At 34.0% G+C, this 14,037-nt stretch overlaps 1 protein-coding gene across 1 annotated transcript; it reads right to left on the bottom strand.

The window, feature by feature from the left end:
- Positions 1 to 823: 823 nt before the first annotated feature.
- LOC100797383 (protein COBRA) lies at positions 824 to 5,392 on the bottom strand. Its single transcript, XM_003518132.4, has 6 exons — positions 5,150 to 5,392; positions 4,242 to 4,321; positions 3,133 to 3,589; positions 2,569 to 2,728; positions 2,193 to 2,476; positions 824 to 1,459 (listed from the first exon to the last, which is right to left on the bottom strand). The coding sequence occupies exons 1-6, from the start codon at positions 5,253 to 5,255 to the stop codon at positions 1,170 to 1,172; spliced, it is 1,377 nt and encodes a 458-aa protein (XP_003518180.1). The 5' UTR covers positions 5,256 to 5,392; the 3' UTR covers positions 824 to 1,169.
- Between the last annotated feature and the right edge of the window lie 8,645 nt (positions 5,393 to 14,037).

Raw genomic sequence — 14,037 nt, 5'->3', positions numbered from 1 at the left:
TCTAGATAATGGACCACCAATTATACATCTACACTTTTCTAGATTAATCTTCAACAGCTTCTTCAGAAGGACAAGGATACATTCACATTCAAGCAGGGTTGGGCATTTCCTCGCAAGGTCTACTTTAATGGTGATGAATGCGTGCTGCCCCAACCTGACGCCTACCCTTTTCTCCCTAACTCTGCACCTGCAAGCCTACTTAACTTCCCTGCATTCATTTTCTTGTTGCTTTTCTTGTTATCAGTTTGGTGAATTGGTGCATAGTGTGTCAGAATTTTGTGAAAATTTTGAAACCATGTATTTTACCTTCTTAATGGTAACGTGACAATAGGCATGCATACTCAAATTCTTTGGAAACACCAAGCCAAACTCATGGCCGTGTTTTTATGACATGTGGGCACCAAAAGGGATGCTAAAATGTAAATCTCAACACTGATTTTGTCAGAATCATAGATTGATGATGCTGTTATTCCAATGCCATAATGAACAATTCATGTCTTTTATTTTATTTCTTTGGACAACTTTACTGTGTATTTGAATAAGCATTTACACAATTGATATTGAGTGAAATTAATTTTGATTAAAAATGATTTTTTTAAAACAGTGATTTATATTGTTTCAAAAATTTAAAATACCATTTTTATATATTGTTTTATTCCAAAAAAATTAATGATAAAATTCATATAACAATTGATCCAACTCATAAACTAATTTTATGGTATTTTAACTCGATCAATTTCTCAACATGTGACTAAATATATAAATATTTACCTAACGTGTTAGATGATAAACGCTCATAATTTAATTAGGCGGCTGCAAAGAATAAATCAATAAACGATTCTCACGTCAAATACAGACATTCGTTTATGAATTACATCATTGTGTACCTTTATATATTTCTAATACTTACAGCGCCAACTGTAACTATGGATCTAAAACCAATAAATACTTCATTACATTATAACAGTCAGAAATAACAATATAGTAGCAAATTCAAACGCCCCATATGCTGAAACTTGCAAACAGATCATAGGACAACTGAGCTACTCTTGAATTGTCACTGGATGTCATACCCTGGCTTGGTTCAAATTCCAAATTGGTATCCCAAAATTTGAGTCAAAACTTGTCACACTTTAAGATTTTTGATGAGTGTGGCATGAATAGGAACTTTAAGTATCTGCATATAATACCAAGGCTACCAAAGAGGACATCACCAAAGCAAGCAGGGAAACTATTTGCCTGGAACCCGCATTAGGTAACCATGGATAAGCATCAGGTGGCGGCATCACACAAACGTCGCCATTGAAATAGACTCTCCGAGGGAAGGCCCAGCCCTTGTCAAAAGTGAAGGTTGATTTATCCTTTCTGAATAGTAGCTCTGATTGTACATTACCAAGAGGGCCAGCTTGCATGAGAAAATCATTGTAGAACTTAAGTCCCCAAAGCATTGCTGTATCATCTATTAAAAGTAACTTAGATCAATAATCATTTTGGTGTCTCCACAAAATACATGTTCTATTGCGAAAATAAGAATGTGTTGCTCATGCAGTTATTATGACCAGAAAGTTTAGAATCTCACTAACAAGTATTTTGTACATTGCAAAGGTAGGTAAAAATTTTAAAAATATAAATTAAAAGAAAATTGTTTGAAATTACAAGGGATGTATGCATAATTAATTCAGGTAGATTTTTAGAGAAAAATATAAAATTATATATATATATATATATATATATATATATATATATATATATATATATATATATATATATATATATATATATATAATTCAAAAGAGTTTGAAAGTATATACAATAGAAATTTGGGAAGAAAAAAATTGAACATAAAAAGGAAATATGATAGTAATTGATAAATTTAAGCATTTTATAAAAATGCAAATGAAGTGTTAGTCAAGAGTGAAGCCAGAAATCTTAAAGAAGAAGAGATTACAATGGAAGGTAATCCTACTCTCAAGAAGTTGGACTCTTAATTTGTTACGTAGGGACACCAAATAAATTTACTACTCAAGAAATTTGACAACCCCTTGATAATCTTGGAGTGGTTGTCAGATATACTACCAATTAGTACCAACAATGATGCCTGGTCTAAAACTATACACTTTATTCAATTAAGTTAAATAACCATCAGTATTTTATGTCTGTAAGATTGCAAGTCCTTGAAAGATCACACTTACTTATTGACCCGTAGGGAGTTATTGCTTTGTAGTTGAAACTGAAAAGTTGGGTCAGATTGTCAAAGTTTGGATGTTGAACAACCAAGTTCCAATCAGAATAATTCATCCCGTAATTGAAATTAGTAACAGTGACCTTCACACGCCAGTACTCCTTGTAGTTAAGCTTAACATGCCAGTGAACTCGGATTGGGCACATATGACGAGTGCATCGAACCAAAGGTGTGATACTACTCTTTCCAGGTCCAGCGTTGGAAACAACTGATTGCAAATGTGGTGAATCTGGACTGTAGTGACATAAAAAAAGGACAAATGTAAGTATATAACATTTCTTTCTGTTTAGGAAAAAATCACAGTGCCCTGGGTATTTAAAACCTACTCTACACATTCTCCTGATTGAGATGAGTTGCCCTGGCAGCCACATGCACATGTAGTGCAGGGTACAACTGTATTGTCATAGAAAGATGAGAGCGAGACACAGCAACTGGGTGTTCTCTGAGCAAGAAATTGTGAATATGTGCATGTCACATTCCATGTCACTGCAATAAATCAGAGCAATGTTAAGGTCAAACTAAGTTGATGGATTTTGCTAGTAGGAAGTAAAAACTCAGAACAACTGTTTATTTAGATCCCATATGGATAAAATTCTCCATAAATACTTATAGTAAAAGGAAACAAAAAGGAAAAATTAATTGACCCACAAGTTAAAATCAACTTATGCACCTCAACTTTAGGGGAAGATAGATTAGAGAACTTTTATAAAAGTAAGTGCATAAGTTGATTTTAGCTTATAAGAGAAACACAATTCATTTTACTTTTCTTATTTTCTTCTCTTATAAGTACTTATGGAGCAGAATACCAAATTTTACCACTAACAAAAACTACAAGAAGATAATTATACTGACAAGTGTGGAAATGAACATAAAAGTCCATTATAACTTACTAAGTGCTTGGGTCACTCTCCTTTTGTCTGGTTGTAAAAATTGAGTTGGTTTCACAATTGTTGCCGGCCCACACGTGTAACCGGGTCCGGGCGCTTTCAGTGTGAAATCTTTTGGCACTTTGACAGTTTTGTTAGTGGTACTGGCACTACCTACACTGACTTGAAATGCTGCAACCGCCTTGGATTGGTCCTGTGCCCACGAGCTGAGTACACCACCTTTGCAGCAGTTTGAAATTTGTTGGTTGTAAGGTGTTCCGGGAAGTAAATCAACAACTATAGGGTTCTTTTTACAGCAATGTGGGATGTTTGCCTTATATTTTGAACAATCCCCTTGTTCAGTGGTCTGCCCTCCTATCATGCTCCATATTACCTCCTTCTTTGCCCATGTCCATCCTAGTGACCACCCAGGCACTGAGATATGACGATATTGTTGGAAGTTGTACATTGTAACAACAGCCTGTCCATTCAATTGTTTCTTAGACATCTAAATAACTAATGATTGAAAACAAATAAACGCAATTCATTTTAAATGGCTATAGTTACTAATTTAAATAAACTCATCTATAAACTTGAGTTTATTCAATAATTTTACACCTTACATATGAAGTACTAAATGCTAAGCACAGACTTGAATATTGTACAAAAAATGGCTCCAAGTGTAATTTAAAATTCAAAGCCTGTCATATTCCTAATTGGAATATGAAGAATACTAACAAGTAACAACACATTCTCTACTATTGAATTGAATGAAATTCATGTGGCGCTGGCTCCCATTAAATAGTAAGTGGGGCCCACAAAATTTAAAGGGGTCTCACATGAATTTCTCTTAATAGTAAAGAATTAGTCTGAGAACTTATTGCTTTCGTTTGTCTAGGAACAAAATAATTTTGTATTTCAAACCTTCAAGCAAGTTATATTATCCAAGCAAGAACAGACATATAACATATGACATGCAACTGTTGTAAACATGCAGATCCACCACAAAAGTTGTGCCCAACTAGTAGAGAGAAAAAGAGCCAAAAACATTTAGAACCATCATGTTTAATTATAAAATCAGATTATTTGCTTCTGATTTTAATAGGCGACATTGAAAAAAAGAATAGACTTGCAACATAGCCATCAGGTGTCCAGCTTATAATATCCCATTTGATTGTGATATTTCCATTTGGATCAAGTGGATCATAAGCTTCTGAAAGATAAACAGAAAAACTTAAAATTAAAATTAATATATGAAGGGGAGAGGGGGATACATAAGCTTCTGAAAGATAAACAACAAAGACAGTGGTGATACATATGAAAATTGGAAAGTACGATAGAAATTATGAGAAATACACAATTTTCTGGACTTGATAAAGGAATGAACAAAGAAAGCAAACAAGCAGGAGATATAAGGTTGGTTTAGACTTTAGTGCTAAATGGAGAAGGGTGGGAGCCGGGGAGGAATAGGTATTGGTTTTGAATCCCCCGCTAAACAAAAAACTAATTAACTAACGATGAACATTTTCCCATAAAGAAAAAAAAACCAAACATTGCTAAAAGTCAATCACTAGTTTGTGAAATCATACTACTTCACTGTTACATATTCAATCACCAATTCACCATGATAAAAAACTCACTTTACACCATGCAAATTCAATGTCATATCAATCTTTACCTAGCATTTTATAACAAGACAGATAATCAGAATATCAATTTCATTCCTTGGTACCGAAAATTAATAGCAAGCAAGAAAAAAATAATCCAAACGCCCCACTGAAACCATTGGCATCATCAACAACAGGAAAAGCCGCCACAAACCCATCACCATTCATCACGCAACAAGGCGTGCCATCAATCTCAAACACTCGTTCCAATTCAACACGCCGTGAGGTCCACGCCATGCAGAAAGGAACAAAAGCAAAATTCTTGCCCAACTAGGAAAACACGACACCCCCATCAAAGGAAAAACACAGAACAAACGAAAATTTGAAAAATTTAACGAGAAAGAAAAAAAAAATGCACGCATGAATGCAGGAACCTGTGGAATTGAAGCACGTGAAAGAGAAGAGAACGAAAAGAAGAATGCATGGAGGGGGTATGAAGAAGGATCGGATCGTGAAGGGGAAGTTGAAACGGAAAAGCATTTTTGTTTGGAACAAAGGGAATGTTTGGGGGGTTCGTAATTGTTGATGTTGTTGTGTTTGTGTGTGATAGAGAGAGAACAGAGTGAAGAAAAAGAGTCTGTGTGTGACGCGGCGGAAGCTGCTGACTGTTTTGTTGTGTCCAGGCAAGTGTTGTGTGTCAGAGTGAGATAGAGTGGGCTTTGAAATCCCACTGCATGAAAACAAGGGAACTTCTAGAAATTTTTCCCCATCAAAGGTTACTTTTTTACATAATAATTATAAAGAAATGACAAACTCTATAACTATTCTTTTTACAAATGTAACTTGTGTTCTAAACATATTTGTTAAGAAATTCATAATAGAAATTTTTCAATGAAATGCTAACTACATTTTTTATCACTATCACTATTTATATTATTGGAAGAAAAGGGGGAAAATAAATGATAATATATTGCTTTTGTTAATTAATAAATGAAATAAAAAAGAGAAAATTAACTTTTAAAATATAAATTTTAAATTTAAATTAATTTCTATATATTACATGTATAATTTTTTTTATATTATCAACGAATCGTAGTCATGTTAAATATAACTTTTAGCATAATTATTATTACTTCTGTAAAAAATATGTATAATTTAAATTTTAAAATTGATATTAAAATTAGAAAATTAAAATTAACAAAAATATAAAACTACAAAATTAAAGAATTTAATTTTTTATATATTAATGTAAAAAATTTTACACTATTAACTTATAAAAAAATATTAAAATAACTTTCAAAATTATTACAAAAATTAATAATCTTATTATATATAATTAGATACTAATGTAAAAATATTATATAGTATGAGAATATTATAAATAACTTAAAAATCATAAAACGGAGAAATACTTTTGGAATTTCAAAACTTAAATCATGGTAACCATGCCAAACAGGGGTGCAAAGCCTCGTTTTCCAATTCCCATCCTTATATATGATCAAAAAGTTGTCGGAAAAGCTTAGAATTGTGTGGATGTTTTTTGACTCCAACTGGACTACAATTTACAATAAGTGAAATATACTTGTAGTATAGACCATAAAAAAATGTATTAGAGTGTTAAATAATAATTTATTTTCATTGCAAAATCTGTTATATTAAAAAACATTATTTACATAAAAACATAATTTTCTTTATCTTCTAAAATCTTCCTTCTTAAGAGTTAAGATACACGGAAGCAAACCCAGCCACCCAGGCATTAGGCATGCGGTGGAATGGGACGTGGACACACACTGGACAGCCAGCTAAGTTAAAATAAATTGCGAAAAGTGCTTTTGAAAAAAAAAATGACTTTATAAACGCTGATTACTTGCATCAAACTCTTGACTCGAGTCTTGTTCAAATAAGTTAGCAATTGGGTCCAGGCTCTCCGAAGAGGAGGAAGCTGAGGGAGAGCGTACATCCAAGCATGTGAAACCGGTTTGGTCATTCATCCTATCACGACAGTCAGTTACCGGTCTAATCAGTAAGTTAATAATTTACGTTTAATTTGATATATATTAAAAATTTAAAATTATATATATTTATTATATACAATTATATAACTAATATTATTTAAGTAAAAAAAATTATTTATATTTTAAGATTTAAAATAATAATTGATAATAATAAAACATTAAAATATCATCATAGATGTGATTTATTTATTTTTTTATAAAATTGATCAGGTCAAACTGGTATAATTGAAATTCGATATCTAATTGATTAAATTATCTCGAATTAATTACATAATTAATCTAATATTAAAACCAATCTAATTAGACCACAAGTCTCAATTAGATTCATCCAACCTATTGAACCAAACCAAAATTCAAAAAATGCATATTACTTTAACCCTAACGTTTAACTTAAGTTACACGTTTATACATTATAAGGAATGAACATAAAAACTTATTTTTAAAGGAAGAAAATTATCATCATAATATAAAATAATTTTATATTATCATTTAATTATATAATATTATATATCACAAGTCTATTAATTTTTATAAAATTATTTTAAAAATAATCATCCAAATAATAATATAAAATTTAATTTTTTATAAGTTCAATAAAAAAATTACTTTTGTACATCAACGTGTACAGTAATTTTTAATTAAATGTCCGTAAAAGACTTTTATACTGAAAGGACATATAAATCAATTTTTGTGACTTCATTGAATAAAATTTTGTATAAATATTTACATAAGAATAAAATAAAAATAAAATGAATCAAACCTTATTTATGAATTAAAATCAATTTATAAATATAAAAATTAAAAATACAAAATATTTTTTTTATAAAAATTGAAATTAATTAATTAAATTTAACTTAATAAATATTTTAATTTATTTTACTTTTCTCTCTTATAAATATTTAATTTTTTTTATCAAAAGTAACTAACCTTATATATTAAGTATTAACCTTGTATATAACTAACCTTATATTGGTTATTACCTGGCGCACTCTTTCAGGGTCCAATCTCTTTCATGAGTCCCATGTTAGGTCACGTACATGACCATGACTAAGCCACGTACTCCCACGTGTTAACTCACCCATATGCATTGAACTCATGTATATTTGCATTTCATATCTCCCTATTTTATTTTTATACATATATTTCATCTCCCTATATTTTACTATTATAAATTAAATAAACAGTTTTTAAATTTAGTATTGTAGTGCTACAATTACATATGTTCGCGTTAATTAAGAATATTTCAAATGAGTCCTGAAACCTACTACAATCTCTTTATAACGAATTTTTAATTCGGAACGAGTTATTATATCTAGATCAAAAGGTTCACCATAGACTACTTTATTGTTAACGATGAATGTTTTTCAGAGTTGGTTGAACGGATATGTAGTTGATGGAAGTCTAAAGATTTAAAAACTTATTTTCTGGTGTACGTTGCAGTCACTCGCAAACATTCACAATTCATATGCTTTAAGCAAGCTTTCAAAGATTGGACATATTCTCATGATAGAGTTATGGTTATAAAGATACTAAAAAATACTAGTGAGACAACATGATTCGGACATGCGACGATTAAGGGAGGAAAATGCAAACATTACTAGAAAAAGGGTCTTCAACAACGATTTTTTGAGATATTTGACGACCGTTTTGAACTGTCTTTGAAGTTAACGTCATGAAAAGTCAAGATTTTTCATGACGGTTTCTAAAAAATTGTCTTAGAAAAGCCACTATTAGAAAATACATTTTCAACATCGGTTATTTAGAACATTTTACATCGGTTTTAAAACCGATGTTGAAAGTGACGATGTTGAATGTATGAATGTTAACATCGATTTTGGAGAACCGATGTTAACATACATAGGACAACATCGGTTCTCTAAATACCCGATGTTAAACACAATGAACAACAACAAAAAAAGTGTACGCGTGATGAACGTTGACATCGGTTTTCCAGTAAAACCGATGTTAATATGTTAGTTTAACATCGGTTTTCTAAAAAAACTGATGTTAATATATGCCCTTAACATCGATTTTGCTAGAAAACCAATGTCAACGTTGATGATGCATACACTTATTTGCTGTAGTTCTTTGTGTATAACATCGGTTATGTGTACATAACAGATATTAATATTCAAATATTCACATCAGTTATTTATAATTAATCGATGTTAATGTACAATAGTTGACATCGGTTATCTACAGATAACCGATGTTAAAATACAAACGCTGACATCAGTTATACACAAATAACTGATGTTAATATACAAACGTTAACATCGGTTTTTTATTATAACCGATGTTAGGGTTCATATCGACATCGGTTTTTGTAAATGACCAATGTTGGTTATGATATTAACATCGGTTTTTGTTAATAACCGATGTTGTTTTCAAGTATTTTTTTTATATATACTTTTTGTTTTTAAAGTAAACCCAAAATTGTACCTGTCAAATGTAATTTCAGGAGGCCTAATTCACAGCAAATAAACATTTTATTCTGCTTTCAAGCAGTTTTAATGATAATAAACATCAAATAATTGATTTATTATAAAGAACAACCATCAAATGAATTCAGTATTCATGTTACATAGAAAATGTAAAAAATGTTAAAAAAATGTCCCTAAATCCTAGGCCTGATCTCTAACTCGGAGATAAAATTGTGCCCACTAGATCCGCAATGCTTTTAATCTCTCTGGCTCCAATGGTCTAGGATCATTAAAATACTGCATGATGAAATAAATCATAATAAGTTAATAATGTAATACAAATTATAAATAAATCGATTTTCTTTGAAATAAACTTACCGCTTCCCAATTATTTCTAAAAGTTCCTAAAATGATGGTGGACATCCAGTGCATCACACAGTAGCCGCACTCAGTAATTCCTTTTTGTCTATTACACTAAATACATAATGAAATTTGGATATTAATTAAACAACTAGTGTACAGACACATAAAGAAATATATATAAGTGAAAGTTTTATGTAAATGACGTACCTTGACGACAATCCACCTAGCAGAAGCCTTTGATTTAGGCTATGGAGCATCATCAAGATCCTTGATAGCACTGTTCCATATGAGTAACAATCAAAAACTGGTGTTGTACGTTGAGGTATTACAATGCAAATGTATTGAAAAGAACACTAACCTATTAATAATCCCCTTAAGGTAGTTGTCTGGCCTGTTATGCAATGAATAAAACCAGACAACTAAGTGTTCCTTGGGCAGGATGACCACCATCTACCAGTGTCTGTTGCAGTGGAACCTAAAATGGGTTAGTACATTAGTAAACATTAATTAAATTTTGTTATTTTGTGACTTACCCATTTAGGTAGGCTCCAAGATACACATCGCGTTGTGAACTCTGCATCCAACTCTTTATGTAACTTTCAGATTCAAACTGCGATTGCCCAGACCTCTGAATGGACTGTGGCTCGAGGAATCCATAGATATCAGAATTTCCCGCTCGCATACATGTTTCAGTGAGATGCTTGTTTATGTTAAGTCAAAGTTAAATATTTATGAATTGAAAGCCATAACTTAGGTAATTAAAAGCCTTTTATATAAAGACTTACAGAATCCATAACTGTAACATTGATATGCTGAGACATTGACCACCGTGTGCGATTTCGGAGAGGTCTTCGTGCTTTATGTACAGGGGGAAATCTGGACTAACGACCCCGAACACGGTGGCATCCCATCTAACCTGATAAGGCCTCAAGAAAAGCTCTGGAATGGTCAATGTCATCAGATAAAGCGGATCATCGACCTCCGGATAGGGCTTCGGAGGTGGTTTTGGCGGAGACACAGCTACCTGTTCATGAAACAAAGTTAAATAGCCAAATTTGAGGCATGCTTAATGAATTAATTTTAAAAGAAGAAACATATAGTAAGGACAATAAGTATATGCTGTGATAAAGACTTGACCAGATGTGTCGGCCAAGAAAGGAAGGTGTGAAGTGTCTGCCCCACTAAGGAAACCTCATCAGTGGGTACAGGAACTGGAGCATCTGCATCTGTAACCTCCTCCACACTCACCTTTACTTGGCCAGGCAACAAAGGAGTGTTATGAACAAGAGTGGATCCCTCATAAACTCTCCCCATGGCAACCAGGCGGACATGATATGTTTCTATGTACAAACCGCTCCTGTCAGAGTCACCCGTCTCAGGATCGTTTCTTGAGGGATCAACACAACTCCCCTTTGTGCTCACTCGAGGACCGGAGGGACCAGGACCAACCAGAGGCTCAAGAGGCACTGCAAGTCTCTGAGATTGCATTTGCGATTGAAGCTGGCTGAAAGATGTCATGACCTGCCTCGTCACTTTCTCTGTGATGGACTCCTCTAGCTGGTCCCTGATCTGCTGGGTCAACTGTTGTAATTCGTCAGGAGGCAAACAGGAAGCGTTGCGGGACGTTCGTGGAACCGATCTAAAGTATTGTTTGATGGTGACACCGGCTCCAGCAGCACGGACACGTCCAGGGTGCTCTGGACGTCCAATAGCATTGGCCAGAACATCCAGACGTCCGTGGGGGACGAACGATCCCTGTGTGGCCTGCTCCTCAAACGAATCCTGCACAGAAAACACACAATGGTGCATGGCATTCGCAAAATATTCAAACATAATTGTAATGGTTAGTTGAAAATGACTTACAATCTTCTCAGCGATTTCCTTTGCGGCCTCAGTCGTCATCTCCCATGTCTTCTTCGTGCGGGCCATCTTCCACTTCACGTGGTGTTTGACCGGGGATGGAGGGTCGATGACGCCATCAACGATTCCTGACTGTGCAGCTTCCTGCAGCTTTTTCTTTGTCTTCTCAGCCAGGAGCTTCTGCTCCAAATAATCATAACCCGCACGAGACAAAACGTGGGGGGCAGTATTCTACTTCTGGATGGCCTGTGCCTTGATGCGCACATCCTGAAAAAATTAAACATTGTTTGAAATGGGTAGAATGAAGTATAACAACATCATGTTTAATATGAAAAACAACTTAAATGACAAGGAACATACCTCCCAAGAAGGGTTTCTGCGAGTCTGGCAAAACTAAGCCCATTTTTCCTTGCTGATGCCGTATTTGTCACAGACAGTGTCCTCGACACCGTCCTGATCGGCTGCAAGGGCCCATTTCCTTGTGAGGTCTGATTTAAACTGCCTCCATCTCTCCCCCACGGTCTGTAGTAACTTCCTTTTTGTCCTACTGTCAGAAGCCTCTGGGATATCAAATTCCGCCTGACAACATGAAACAAAGTTGATTTGTTACAATAATGTATTTTTTGGCTATTAATTACACAAAATCAAATAAGAAAAGAGAAATACCTGAATATCCTCTCAAATCAGGTCTTTCTGAGCAATAGGGACCTCCTTCCAGTTCTCGTAGGTGATGTCTACCTTATCACGTGCCACAATCCCCAAATATGTTCTTAATTTCTTCCTATGGGGACCATCGACCTTCCCGGTAGCAGGATCAACATGCACCACTGGTCTCTAAACACCAGGTGGTCTAGTGGACAACGATCTTAGACGTGAGGCTTTGCGTGTCCGCTTCACGGCAGACGTCGAAGCCAATGCGTCCGAAGTAGGAGGAGGAAGAGGAGAAGGAGGAGTGGAAGCAGGTGGAGAACCCATGATCTTTTATACAATAACATACAAAATAGGATTAATGAAAAGAGGATCAGTCATAAGTTTATTTTGGAAGGCAAAAGTATAATATTATTAAACAAAACCCCACCACATAAGGAGACAAGACAAATTAACCAAAGGACTCTGAAAGATTGGTAGTTGTGCTTTTGTGATTTGGGGCAACCATGTTATAAAAATTCTATTACATGTAATCAACAGTCAATGTATGTTTGATGGAATATAAATACTATATCTTCAGAAATACACATGTACATGGCATCCTTAGGACTTCATCCATGTTTTCTTTGATATTGATTTTCTTTTTTGCAGAAAAGAAAGAGGGGAACGAGCAACAATTTGAAGGTTGTACATTCAGGAACAAAAGAATTCAAAATAACTAGTAATAAGAGGGATTTGTTTTTGGGATTTTCTGAGCACCAACAGTGGCTACGCAAGAAGCTTGCACTTGAGGAGGGAAGGATATTTGCAGCTAATGAATAACTTTCTTAAATATTTGTCCTTCAGATTTTACTGTTTTCTTTTCTAATATGTAAATATTAATAATATAAGGCTATGGCTTATGGACATGGTCATTTTTACCCCTAACAATCTTAGAAGTAAATGTAGACCATGTTTTTACGTGATACCTGTCGCAACGTGTCTTTCGCGGGCAAGCGAAGGCGAGGCTCACGGGTGCGCTTTCCAAAGGAGGAAAGATGCGCGGAGTCGCCACCAACGTTTATTTGTGGAAAACGTCGGGAAAACCGAAGGAAACCGGTCAAAATGAAAATTCTAAGTTCGGGAGTTGTATTTACACTTAAGAAATGTATTAGCACCTCTTACGTTTGTCTCGAAGGACAACAACCTATTTTTAAGAATTGTGGAAATTGTGTTACCTTAACTTTTATTTCTTTTTATTTTTTGAGGTCGACAAAAGCGGGGCTTTTGCTCCTACGTACCCTCCATCAAAGAGGAAATCAGACCTACGTAGTTCTTTCTTATGCGTGAATCAAGTGATTCTTTTTACTTGAAGGGTGATCATTTTAAGGTGTTGGACTTTAAAAATGATCCATTTTACTTGGTAAGAAAATGAAATGATAAACTTTCAAAACCCTATTTTTTGTGGACGAGCTTGACTAGGCGAGTTGATTTTAGCCTTAGTTTCGCTTTAGTTATTAGTCAATTCAATTAAGAATGAGAAATCCCAAAGAGAAAACGTACGATTGATTTTTCGCTTTATTTTAATAAAAAGGTATTTTTTGATTATTATATTATTATTTTACCTCTTTTTTGATTTCCGACGTGGTTATGGCACGACCGAATGGTCGGAATTCATTTTAACCGAAATTAACGGATGATACAATTCAAATGATCGGCGGAAATTTATTTTATTTTTAGATTAGGCGAGAAACAACTTAAATAAATGACTGAAGCACGTCAAAAGGGGGTATAGAAAGTGAATGAAAATGAAAATAAAAATACATGAAACAAAATGTGGACCACCACGGGTACGTAGAATGAATTGAAAAGCTCGGTTTGAGGTAATTACCCGTTGAAGATTGAAGAAAACGAAGAACGAACGATGAATGTTGAAGAAAGGTCGAGAATCTTCGCGTAATTACTCATGGAAACGTTATGGAAACGTTACGGAAGCGCCTCGGCTAGGATTTTCTTCACGAAAATAATTTTCCT

Source organism: Glycine max, chromosome 2 (assembly GCF_000004515.6).
Source record: "Glycine max cultivar Williams 82 chromosome 2, Glycine_max_v4.0, whole genome shotgun sequence".
In the NCBI taxonomy this organism is placed as follows: Eukaryota; Viridiplantae; Streptophyta; class Magnoliopsida; order Fabales; family Fabaceae; genus Glycine; species Glycine max.
Note: the sequence above shows the minus strand (reverse complement) of the source record. Positions and strands in the feature narration are given on the sequence as shown.

What these genes read in the sequence shown, in the direction of transcription:
- LOC100797383 (XM_003518132.4), bottom strand. Translation starts at nt 5,255, where the DNA reads ATGCTTTTCCGTTTCAACTTCCCCTTCACGATCCGATCCTTCTTCATA. An exon ending in CACGTGCTTCAATTCCACAG is followed by an intron (nt 4,322 to 5,149) that starts GTTCCTGCATTC and finishes TTTATCTTTCAG; the next exon opens with AAGCTTATGATCCACTTGAT. An exon ending in GAGAGTGACCCAAGCACTTA is followed by an intron (nt 2,729 to 3,132) that starts GTAAGTTATAAT and finishes GATTTATTGCAG; the next exon opens with TGACATGGAATGTGACATGC.